The sequence below is a fragment of the Rhinoderma darwinii genome, chromosome 1, assembly GCF_050947455.1.
Source record: "Rhinoderma darwinii isolate aRhiDar2 chromosome 1, aRhiDar2.hap1, whole genome shotgun sequence".
In the NCBI taxonomy this organism is placed as follows: Eukaryota; Metazoa; Chordata; class Amphibia; order Anura; family Rhinodermatidae; genus Rhinoderma; species Rhinoderma darwinii.
The window spans coordinates 395,604,468-395,617,096 of NC_134687.1; the positions used below are offsets into that span (position 1 = coordinate 395,604,468).

The following is a 12,629-nucleotide window of genomic DNA, read 5'->3' on the forward strand; positions in this document are numbered from 1 at the left end:
CGATGTATCGGAGTACGGGCTCATAGACTTTCTATTGAGTCCGTACACCGATACATTCATTTCCGGAAAAAGCCGAACAGACACGAAGCAGCTGAGCGCTCACACGATTGCTTCAGCGGCTTCGTTCTAGTGATTGGTGGGGGTCTCAGTGCTCGGATCCCCACCAATCCAAACTTCTGACATGTCACTATGACAGGTCAGAAGTTTGTTGAACGTTTAGCTACACTTTAACTATAAACATAGCAACAAACCTCACAAATACAAGGGGGGTGTGTCTTTTGAATTCCTGTTTATCACACAGAGATACTTTGCATTTGGAAAGACTTCAGACCCTTTCACTTTTTCACATTTTGTTATGTTGAGTCCTTTTGCTAAAATAAAAAAAATTGCACGTTTTCCCCCCATCATTCTGCACTCAATACCACATAAACGACAAAGAGAAAACAGAATTTCAGACATTTTTGAAAATTAAAAATCTCAAATTTCACAAAGAATTAGAATTTTTTTTTATTTTACCACTAGGCCTTAACGTAACAGAACATGAAAAAATGAATGGAAAGGGTCTGAAGACTTTCTGAATGCACTGTAGGTTGTAACGGAAACTGGGTTAAAACTGATAATTAATCTATACCTCCTAACCATCCCAGATTCCGGGCAGTGTCCCACGCGGCCGATGGTATGTTCCAGTGTCAAATGTATCTCCTAAGGACGCTTATACAGTTGAATGCAATGCTAAAGCAAAGAGCTGACTGTTCAGCAATGCTGAAGCAAGGAACTGTCAGCATTAGTACAGAGCAGAGCAGAGGGAACTTCTCCACCAACATACAAGAGCAGAAGTAGTTACTATTCAAAAATACAATATAAAATGTTAAATAACAAGATGAAATAGAACCAATTACTGACCCATGGTATGTAAAGTTGGTGTGTAGTTATTGTGTGTAGGTGATGTCCCCCCCACCTCACCCTCCGACGCACGTTTCGTGTTAGCTTCTTCTGGGAGTGGTGAATGGTGGGGTAAGGGATGGGACCTTAAAAAGTGAAGCTAGACTATCGAAATGTAAAACTCGTATGCAGACACACTTATGTGCCATACCGATCGTGCTCATGGATTCCGCCACATCCGCATACCCACACCGCCATAACACATCCAGCACGTTAATTAAGTGCTCTGGTGAGCACAGTCCATGACGCGATTGGACGGGCAACGGAAGTGAGGGCTGGCAGCGCAATCCATGCGCTCAGCACCAGAACAGCCATATTAGTTATTGGTAAGCGGCACATGCGTAGACCATGTGCGCAGCACCAAAGTGGCCAAATTAGTAATGGGTAGGGAGGCTACAGCTTCATGATGAATGCATAGTCAAGGAGACCAGGCACACACGTGTACTGTGAATAATTTTTATATACAGTGCCGACCAAAAGTTCCAGAACACCCCCATAACTTTTGAACGGCCCGAGGTAGAGGCTTGAAATTTGGTGGGATTTAATGGGGGGGGGGGGGCGGTCACAAAATCTACCGGTTAACGCCCCAACAAAAACACCCAACAAAATATTAAATGGCACGGGGGGGGGGGGGGTGTCTAGTGGGGACTCATTTGAAATCTCTTTTCAATACGAGAACAATGCCGCAATCGATTCTGTGATAGTGGAAAAAAAATCCTGAGATATTTAACTTTGAAATCAATGGGCAGATGTTTGGAGGCATTCTGTTTCCGATTTTTCTGCCGTTTACGGCCCAAAAAAATGGTTGAAAATAAGCCATGTGAACATACCCTCACAGTGATCCCGCTTTCTTGATATCACTAACATGTTCAAGTACCCGAACCCACAAATCTCTTGACGTCAAGCCAATATCAGCCTGTCCCTGAGGTTGCCCCAGATGTTCTGCAGGTTATGTGATGCACAATTTGATATTCTTTGTCCCTTCTCAAGTTGTAAAAGACAGGGGTTTTCGCAAATGTATCTGCATGCTATACAATCACTACATGCATTGGAACCCCATTTATGTCCTTTAGATTTAAAGCCAAAGTTGGATTTTGGTGAGATATAAGGCTATGAACAAACATTTCACCAATGGTTCTACTACGTTTAGCCACAGCATTGGGTCTCGTAGATAGTAAATTTTTAAGATCATTGCCCTGTTGAAGAAGTGGCCAGTATTTTTCGAAGATTTCTGTCATACCATGCCACCTTGTATGAAAATTGGTGATTAACCGTACTCGTGTCTGTTTGGTATGTCGTACCTCAGTGATCAGTAATTATTTTCTTTGTTGGTTTTTGGCACGTTGATACCCCCGATTGATATCATGAGGTTTGTATCCACGCTTCAAAAATCTCTCTATTGTAAGTCATTTCCCTGTCTTTCAAATTCCTCGGTTTCATCACAGATCCTTCGGGCTCTAAAAAGGTGTTCCGTTGGGATAGTCCTTATGACATGCTGGGGATGAGAATACATAGCATGTAAAGCCGCATTGACACTGGTCTGGGGCATTATACTGTATGGGGCAGCTAAGGAGACATTATAATGTATAGTGGGAGCGAAGGGTGCATTATATTGTACGGGGGCATTATAGTGTGTAGGGTCAGCTATTTGCCATTATAGTGTGTGGGGAGGCCCTAGAGGGCATGATACGGTGTCCGCTGAACACGGTGTGTATGGGCGGGGTTAGATGTGTGACTTAAAAAGGAAAAAAATTGCCGTGCCGCATTGGTTGCCCCTCCTTGCGATACTTGAAAGTTGGGAGGTATGGTTAATATATAACTCAACATCAATGACTGGTGTTGTGGTTCAGGTTTATATTACCTGGGATCTCGGGCACAAGCCTCGAGTTTCCAACACGCCAAACTCAAGTTTGGGGGAGGGGGGGGGTTGACCCGGACTTTTCTACCACTGTCAGTTAGATGCGGAGCATAATACTAGTATTTTTGCGTGCATAATATGGCAAAACAAATCCTAGTTTAACTGCTAAACGAACAGCATCAAATCCATATGATGCTGTAAATTGGGCCATTAAACCCGAAGCCTGTATTGGGATTATTTGAAAACACCCTTAGGCCTTATTTACACGAACGTGTTAAACGTCCGTGGGACAGCCATTGAAACAGCGGCCGTCCCACGGACCTATGTAATTCAATGTGGCCGTTCACACAGTCGTTGCTTCAACGGACCGTGTAAAGAGTCCGTGCGAAAATAGGACATGTCCGTTCTTTTTGCGCATCACGCATCGCTCCATAGACTCAACTATGGGGGATGCGTGACATCACGTCACGCAGCGCTGAGCACAGATGCACCTCGGACGTGAAAAACTGAAGTTTTTCATGTCAGAGATGCGCAGTGCTCGTGTGAATCAGGCCTTAGGGTGATCGTAATTCAACAGGTTTTCGGACTTACATTTTGAAGTGGAAAAAATGCAACAGGAAAGCAAATTTTTAAGACATTAAAAAATGAAATAAAAAAAAAGACATAAAAAAAAAAAAAAGTATATAAGATAAAAATATTTATATATGCACACACACACACACACACACACACACACACACACACACACACACAATCGTGAAAGTGACACTAGAGATGTAAAGTAGACATGAAAAATTAAAAGAACTGCTTTATTCTGATCATAACGGTGTAAAAAACTACCAGTACAGCATAGCAGATAAAAAAAATTAACCCAATAGAAAGATTTTATAATGTTTTTCATTTACAATTTGGATTCTAGAAATCTATGAAAACTAAAATATTGCTTTATAATAAAAGTGCCTCATTTTTTAAATTGTGCCAATAAATTAAAAATGAATAAAATAACTTGTATGACAAGATGTAATATGTTACAGGATAAGTATTATGCTAATTGTTGCAAACATAAGCATCACAATAGGACAAGAAGACTTTGCCCTTCCTTTGGACTGCACCATTCGGATATCTTCTTTATACTCGTTTGCGTCTGTGCAGAAAAAGAAAAAAAACAAACAAATAGAAAAATCTTATTGTCATTCCAGTGTCCAAGATTTCCATTTAATTGAATGTTCTAAGAAAAAGAGGAATTGCAGGAATAAAGACATCATATGGAGAAAATGCAGGGCTATTTGCATAAGATCCAAATCCTATTCCAGAATAATGAGATGTGCGATTGTTAGTGCGCACGGTAACGAGGAAATAATGAACAATTGCAAATTAAAGAAGAAATCCTCCCTGCTATGAAGAAAGCAGAACAGGATGGACCATAGTTCTTATTTTTTCCTAAACATTTGCAGGAGACTTGGGCCCTTTATGGGAGGTAAAAGGTGTTAAATGTCTGCCGCCGATTTCTCCAGCTCCCTTTGTAGTCATAAAGGACTTTTGATAAGACAACTAGTGCCTTGTCATTTTCCGGCTATGAAAAGGGCATAAAATGCATGACAGCAGCGATTGCCTCCATATGCTCCTATTTTCTCACATAATCTAGTTTATCTGTCCATCTTAACCCGATCTGCTAGGTGACAAATGGGATTCAGGACAACTCATTGCTGTGTGACATTTTATTGCTTGCAAAATTCAGGAGTAGAATAAGCCTGTCAGAGGTTGTCCAATTTCACTGCGTTATTACAGATTTAGCTTTCTCTTTCCGCCCTTACTATATACGGACTGTAATAATTGTAATTCAGTTAAAGAACACCTCCACCAAAATAATATATGGAAACATATAAATATAACAGTCCTTTGGATGTCCTCTTCTGTCAAGTTGGCGGAAATTCTGCTCATCTGCTTTTAGTTTTACGTTTCTTTCCTCACTTTTTTTTTTTACAAGTAGCAACCATTAAAGCTTCTGTAGGGGTTGTCACCCAGCTATGCTAGATTCCTGAACGGCAAATCTGCATCCTCATGCTGCAATACGGGAGCAAGGAAATATCACTGTATTACTAGGCAGACAACCCCTGTAGAAGATTTACTGTATTGGTTATCATTCATCTCGGGAACAATTTGTTACTATACGATCAAGAATGATAACCGGTTTGTGTTTCTTATCAAATCAAAGCATCTTAGGGGTATGCGGTAGCAGTGTGCAACAGTTGTAGCTACTAAAGAGCGGCGCCATTGGCCCTGAAGGATAGGGCACCCAGGGATTATATCTTTCATCCTACACTTGCTAGCTTAACCTATTTAAATTCATCTGCTTAAGGCCCTTTTACATAAACGCTCACTCCCGATCATTGCCCTGTATAAAAAGGGCAACAACCAGCCGATAAATGAGCAAATGTTCTTTCATCGGGTGATCGTATCGTTTATGCAGCACAAAATATTATCGTTGTCGGCAGCGCATCTCCTTGTGTAAACAGGGAGATGTCCCGCCAACATGATGGAAAAGCATGGGGACGAGTGATCGTAGTAACGATCGCTCGTCCCCATACATAGCTCCTTGTGAATGGAGCAAACGAGTGCCGATCAACAAGCTGTCTCGTTGATCGGTGCTCACATTCACAGCCAATAGAGGCCGGTGTAAATGTAAAAGCATAGGCTGCAACTACATGCCTTTATTTATTGTGCAGTGTTATTTAGGCAACTGTTGGGCAGTTTATGACAATGTTATTTGGGCATTGTACGGTATGATAATTTGTACATGGTATGAACGTATTATAATAAGGGAGTCTCGTCCACACAAAATGACAAGAATAGGGCATGCTGGGAGTTTCTCGCTACAAACACACAGATATCTGAATAGCCCCATTGACTTGTATGGGTCAGCGTTCTATTCAATGTATGAATGAGGCCTTATAGAGAAAAAAAACGCTCTGTATTTGATATCAGAGAAGACCAATGTACTGATAAATTACTGATATGTATTTAATTTGTATCTGGGACAAAGTTTTGTATGGAAACCTTACATTATATGTCCACCTTTTAAACTGATCAAGTTACAGCCTGTATTGTAGACCAAAGCTACATTTTCAGTTCCGCTGAGCACCTATAATGCAGCGAGACACACTTTTCCCTACATTACTGTATAGTGCCTAGTGTAAAAACTACACTTGCCAGACTGTAAACCACGAGAACATGCTCGGTGCAGACATTTTAGAAAGACGGGAGATTTCAACTCTGAAGCTAGTAGAACTGTGAATGCAGCTCTGGACTACAATACAGGCTGTAACTCAGGATTAATACAAGATAAGTAATATAGTATAATAGTTTATGTAGATTAATTCTATACCTAAATATAGAGAAAAAAAAAAAACTGCAATTCAAATTTCTGAAAGGACTTCAAGAACACATTTTCTGCCATTCCTTCGTAATGTTTTTGGTTACAAGTTAATCTAAATATCTTTGCATAACTGTGTATATAACTAGGTCATTGACAAATTAACTGCATTAATTTACTGGATACACTGCGGCCGTTATAGGGGAACCAGTTTCTTTTTGTTCCCCGCTCTTGTAAACCATCCATGTATGTTACACGTGTTTGTGCTGCTTATCAAAGGCCAACATGTTTCCTCTAAACACACTTTGGATTGCTCAAATGGCAAAAACAGAAGGCAATCATTTTCTGTTAAGCAGAGGAGATTGCCGCAGGCTAAATTTAATTCCAACAGCTTCCCAGGAAACGTGTAGTGATTTGTACACTTTGTTATTTTTTATGTGTATATAAATGGCCGCACTGTAAACTATTCTTTTGTTACATAGGATCTATTGCAACCCATAGAGCCAATCATTTTCCATTGATTAGAATAGTAAACTTCTAGATTTAGACTTACCACAGTCCCCAGATGCAAAGCAGTACATCGCTCCATAAACACATCTGCATAAAGCACACTTTCTGAGCAGCCAGTGACCGTGAGCTACAGAACCACAATGCCTTCATGAAAGAAATAGAGCAGACAAAGATCAATTCAGTCTTCAAAGATAAAAATAATGCATTGTATATGGTTTGCTTGCATAACACGTACCTGTTCCGCAAATCAAACTCACAATGTCTTCCAGTGAAATGCTTAGGGCAGGCACAGAAGCTGCCTAGCATGCAGGTCCCTCCGTTCTTACAGCAGTGTTTGTCCAGTGTGCTGGCTGGAAATAAAGGAAACATTAACGGGATGCATATATTATGTAAAAGCTCCTGCCAAACACATATGCAAACGCTCGTTCATCGGCTAATCGTATAGTTTATGCAAAATAATCGTTATCGGCAGCACATCTCCCTGTGTAAACAGGGAGACATGCTGTCAACATAATGAAAATGTATGGGGACAAGCGATCGTAGTAACATGCTGTACTGTGTGAGTAAGTCCCACAAAAACGTTACCGGAATGTCGGGAGTGTGAATAGACATCGCGTCCTGGCTGGAGGCAATGTCTATTCACTGTCAAGACACTTCAGTAAAGTTAATGTCGGTGTATGTGACAGCAAGGCGTGATCCAGCGAGATCACGCTGTGCTGAGTACAAATGGACATGAATGGAGATGTGTATGACGCAGATTGGTCAGCGTCATACACTTCTCTTTACAACGACCACTTGGTCAACAGATAAAAAACGCCCAGTCGGGCATTAAGAAACGAATTAGCATAAATCTAAAATTGCTCAAAAAAATTATCGTTTTAAAAAAATTAAAAAAAACAAAAACACTTGTTATCTACATTACAGCACCGATCAGATTATGTAGGAGATAGGGCACTTAGAATCTGGTGACAGAGCCTCTAACATAAAACCAAAAACGTGTGTAGTGGATATAATGTATGAAAGGGTTGCAAATAAATAAATAAATATATACATACATACATACACACACATATATATACATACAGTTTGCTTGTTTGAAACTCTAGTTTGTATACTTAAAAAAAACAAAAAAAAAAACATACTGATAGGGGCTTAAGAAATTGACCCCATTTTACCGGCCGATTGCGGCCGATGCAGTGAGCGCCAATCAACGAGACATAGTTGATCGGCGCTCATTTGCACCTGTCACATGGAGCTATGAATTGTGACGAGCAGTCGTTACGCTGATCGCTCGTCCCCATACATTATTACTTCGGCAGCGAGTCGCCCTGTTTACACAGGGATATGTGATGCCGACAAAGATAATATTTTTTTTTTTTATATAAATTTTTTTTTTATTCAATACAATATAAAATTCCATACAAGATAATATTTAACTTTTTAAAAACAACACGATCAGCAGATGAACGAGTGTTTGCTCGTTTATCTGCCCTGTTTACAGAGGGCAATAATTGGCAACGAGCGTTCTATGAATGCTTGTCTGCCCGATAATCGCCCAGTGTAAAAAACCCCTTTAGGCAGCCAATTAACCTAGCGGGTGTGTGAGATAGGGAGATTCCTTAATGGTTTGTAAGATTTCTATTATGTTGTTGTTATTCGTAAAAAAAAAAAATCAATATTATATATATATATATATATTTATTTTAAATTAGGGAATTGCTTTGTCTGCAAATGAGAAAACCGTTCTGAATTTAAAAAAAAAAAACTCAACCTTACAGTTTACACATGTATCGATAAAAGGAAAAAATCCGTAACCTTGTTATATCCTTGGTAGCTCAGGAGAGCGGAATATAAACGGTCAGGCATTGTAATACAGGAATCTCTAGACTGTTACCCTTTTAGAGTAGTTTTAACAAATGAGATTTCATTTGTTTCAGAGTGTGTGTAAGGTAAGAGACGGCGCAGCAGTAATAATGAAGCAGCCTCACCTGGAAGACTTCACCTGTGGGTTTTGATTTATCACAGTGTGGATACACATCCTACACCATCTTTTTGGAAGAGTGACAATAAAATGTAAGTGGCAAACAAAGATACAACGTGACTTACTTTTTGTAAGCCCAATAAAGGGAATCTTTTCTCCAGTGATTTTGTGCTTTTGAATCCCAGTGTGGTTAATGTTCCTCACAGGCCTCTCTAAATAGGTTTCCAATGACAGTGTAGACTTAACAGTTTTCATTGTTACGTTCTGAAATGCTGGAATCAGGTGAGAAAAAACCCCATTAAATACAGGTTTTTAACCAATTAGTACCAAAGGTATTTTAAATCTTAAAGAGAACCTTTCACCTGCCCTACATGCAGTAGGCAGGGCTGCACAAACCCTGGGGCACTTTACATTTTTTTCCTATCTTCCTCTGTTATGTACATATCGGTGCCGTTATATTTGACGCCCAATATGTAAATAAGCCCCTGAACTGTCAATGGGATGTTTCTATCTCACTAAACGGCAAGGGGGCGTGATGTCTTCGCTCTGACACTGTCCAATCAGCTATGGGTAGTGTCAGGACGGTTTGAGCTGTGTTCCCTCCCGCGAGAACACACAGACTGGTAGTTCTGCAGGGAGACGTGCAGGACCCGCGGTCACTGAACCCGTCAGTCCCGCTGACCAGATGGATTCAGGTCTCAGTGCAAGATGCATATACAGGATACAAAGCAGCTGTATCTCAAAAAGTACAAATCATTTTTAGTAAAAACAAATTACAAAATTGCACCAAACACACTGATACACTTATTAAAAATAAAATAATTCTTCAAAAGTGTACATAGCCTTTAAGGCTCTAAATAATATAGAAAGCACTAAAAATAAATTCCTACATTAGTCTAGTAACAATATGTTTGATACAGATGCTCTTAAACATTGTGTCAAATAATGTTTAGAAGGACATATATTATGCAGAGTAGTGATATTTCCATCTCTATACCTAGCATTTTTAATTTACTTCTCTAGTATAATAAAAAATAATTAAGGGACAAGAATGTACATAGAGGCAGACCATGTAGCTGCTATGGGGTCCTTGGAGAGAGGGGTCCTGTCCCTGATTGATCCCAGTCATGTTGTGACTGGTGGCCCAGAATCTGTCCAGGGCGTAATTGGCCCCAGGGTCATTAAAAGGGAGTGGAGGGGGAAACAAACACCACAACCTCCTGTCTATAATAGGGGACTGATTTTCACCTTTGCTATGGGACCCTCTCTCTTCTTTGTACACCACTGGTGAATGAACAAATGGCCAAACTGGAGACAGGAAGTATGCCCAACATCACCTTCATTGCCAATAAAAATAGAAGAATACTATGCAAAAAAAAAAAAAACAGCTCTTATTTGTTAACTACTCTATTATGATCGAAGACAGCCATTTCTGGTCATATCAAAAATTAAAATAGTAAAACACACCCAGGGGGGAAATATTTAACGGAATTATGTCTGTGTTCTCATGGGAAGATAGTAATATTGTACCTATCCTGGGCATCTTCCCACCACTACTGGCCTACTTGTTGCTCCTGTCCTGATGCAATGCCGAGGGCACGAGGAGCGAAAGGACAGTGATGGAAGAACAGCCGCAATGCAGAGATACCTAAAGGCCTCCTTCGCAAATGCTTCTAAAAATGCTAGTATTAATACAATGAAACATTTTCATGGCGTTTTTCAGTCTCTTTTTTTACATGCTTTTTTTTATGCCGTTTTTTAAGTCATATAAAAAAAAAAACGCCACTGACCACAAAATTTACTGAAAAAATTCCACAAACCAAAACGCAGCTGTGTGCAGTGTATTTTATTTTTTACTATAGACTTTAACGTCTAACATCTGGCCGCATCAAAAAACTCCATAAAAACACATCAAAACGTTACGTGTGAATCCAGCCTAAAAACGGTAAGCAAACTTGCTTCCATCGTGGTTACACTTTTCCCCATTCAAGTTATGGAGTAAAAAAAATTTGCACAAGCCAATTGTAGCAGTGGATTTACATTTCTGCAGTGCATACTAAAATCCACATGGATTTATTTCCTTATGATATGTAAATGATCATTGGAAATGGTTTCATCCGAATAAACATTATGAATGCTTATTAACCCTTTAAGCCAATGTACACAGAAAGGCAAGATTTCCTCTGTATCTACAATGTACGAGTCTTGTGTATTTGTTTCTATGAAGCATCATAATAGAGGACATCAATTTTCTCTTTTCTCTACACCAGTAATGCTCTTTAATGAGATTTTAAGAAAAGACCCACATTCGCACTGGTACACAGTATATACACTCACCAACTCCCGAGTGAACGGCAATGAGGAGCTGAAAAGTCAGGTAATAAAAAAGTCTGGAGAAGACAAAAAGAACATTTAATTAACTCTCATGTTCAAGTGTTAAAGGTAAGCATTTAAATACATTAATTTGGCATTTCCAATCCCAAAGGCCACACATCTAAGTGGCCCTGAGGGGATTTAATTAATGTTACCTACTGAGTAAACCAACTCTCCTGAAGTGACCTGTTTAGGCCTCCTAATTAAGTCTTTCCCGTCAGCGTCTTCAGTTCATTGGACTATGTGACTTTATTACTACTATAATTGCCTGCGCAGAATTTCTAGTGGAGAAGATTAATAGGATTAAATTTATCTTCTCATCTTTTACGCAGGAAAAACATGCTAACCCAGTTCACATGGGACAGCAAAATATGGCGCATGTAAAGACAGGGAAAAGTGACAAAAAAACAAACCAAAAACCACCTGTATAATTATATATATATATTGGCAAAGGGTTTTTATATGGTGGCATTAGTTAAAAACTGCTACTCTCTCCCTATGCAAGTGCACATTTTGCTTTTGAGTGAAGAAAAGAACAAAACAAAAACACAACACCTGGTTTTGACCACACCATGTGAGTACGCCCTATGTCTCTGGCAATGTTTGAGGCAGAACACTACTAAATTCTATTATTTGGGGGGGGGGGGGGGAGGGTGCGATAAAATACATTTACACACAGGAATCCATATAACCTAAACCAATCATTTTGAGAACAATAATTTGACCAGTATGTGGCACTCTTCCACTAATCTTAAACAATATTAAGCCACTTTAGGGTATCTTCACTGCATTTCTTTCATTTAAAACAGCATTTTTGGGACAATAAAATATTTCAGCCATTTTTTTTTTTTTTTTTTTTTTTAAAAAAGCAGTAAAAGACACCACAATAATCTGCATCCAAAAAGGCTTCTTATGAACAATCTCTTCAGAGTTTTGTGCATGGTCTTTTTCTACGGTATGTATGTATAGGGTATTTTGTACCATTGGGTTTTATTTACACAGGACAAATTTGGTGCAAAAATTTACTGAAAAAAAAAATATATATATATATATATATATATATATATATATATATATATCAGTCCTATATATCTAAATAGGGATCGGGAAAAAAAAAAAAACATGCTGCAGAAACTACCCTTCTCACATGTACGGAACAGATATATATATATATATATATATATATATAAAACATACCTTGGAGGAATGTGAAATGTTTTTATACTTCTACCTTTCAAAAATGAAAGTTGAATATTTTGGAATAAAAATTGTTCCATTTGAGCAGACAAATTTTTAAACCCAGTTCTAGCTATAAAATGGAATCTTACCTGTTAAAGCACATCCTTCCCATTAGTCTCCCTCTCCACTACTAATCTGAAATTCAGCAGGACCATGCACGGCTCCTTTGGCCTGAAGCTGCATATCAATTAATGAGATATTCAAATTCAATCACACTGGGACTCACTTCAGGGCACACCCAGGAAACGGATCCACTCTGCAAATGAATGGATTTTATTCAGCGAAAATCTAGGGGCCCACTATGCAGACAGGCGAGTTCATGAAACTGCACAGAAGCATGGCTGCAGCGGTTT

The 12,629-nt window shown here is 39.2% G+C and overlaps 1 protein-coding gene across 1 annotated transcript; it reads right to left on the reverse strand.

Moving 5' to 3' along the window:
* Positions 1 to 3,828: 3,828 nt before the first annotated feature.
* LOC142757539 (cryptic protein-like) lies at positions 3,829 to 8,919 on the reverse strand. Its single transcript, XM_075860630.1, has 4 exons — positions 8,790 to 8,919; positions 6,919 to 7,033; positions 6,727 to 6,827; positions 3,829 to 3,944 (listed from the first exon to the last, which is right to left on the reverse strand). The coding sequence occupies exons 1-4, from the start codon at positions 8,917 to 8,919 to the stop codon at positions 3,829 to 3,831; spliced, it is 462 nt and encodes a 153-aa protein (XP_075716745.1).
* Between the last annotated feature and the right edge of the window lie 3,710 nt (positions 8,920 to 12,629).

Bases quoted from the DNA above. Each gene is read 5' to 3' on its own strand.
- LOC142757539 (XM_075860630.1), bottom strand. From the start codon at position 8,919: ATGAAAACTGTTAAGTCTACACTGTCATTGGAAACCTATTTAGAGAGG. The intron at 7,034-8,789 runs GTAAGTCACGTT...CTTTATTTCCAG, and splicing joins CTTTATTGGGCTTACAAAAA to CCAGCACACTGGACAAACAC. The intron at 6,828-6,918 runs GTACGTGTTATG...TCTTTCATGAAG, and splicing joins GAGTTTGATTTGCGGAACAG to GCATTGTGGTTCTGTAGCTC.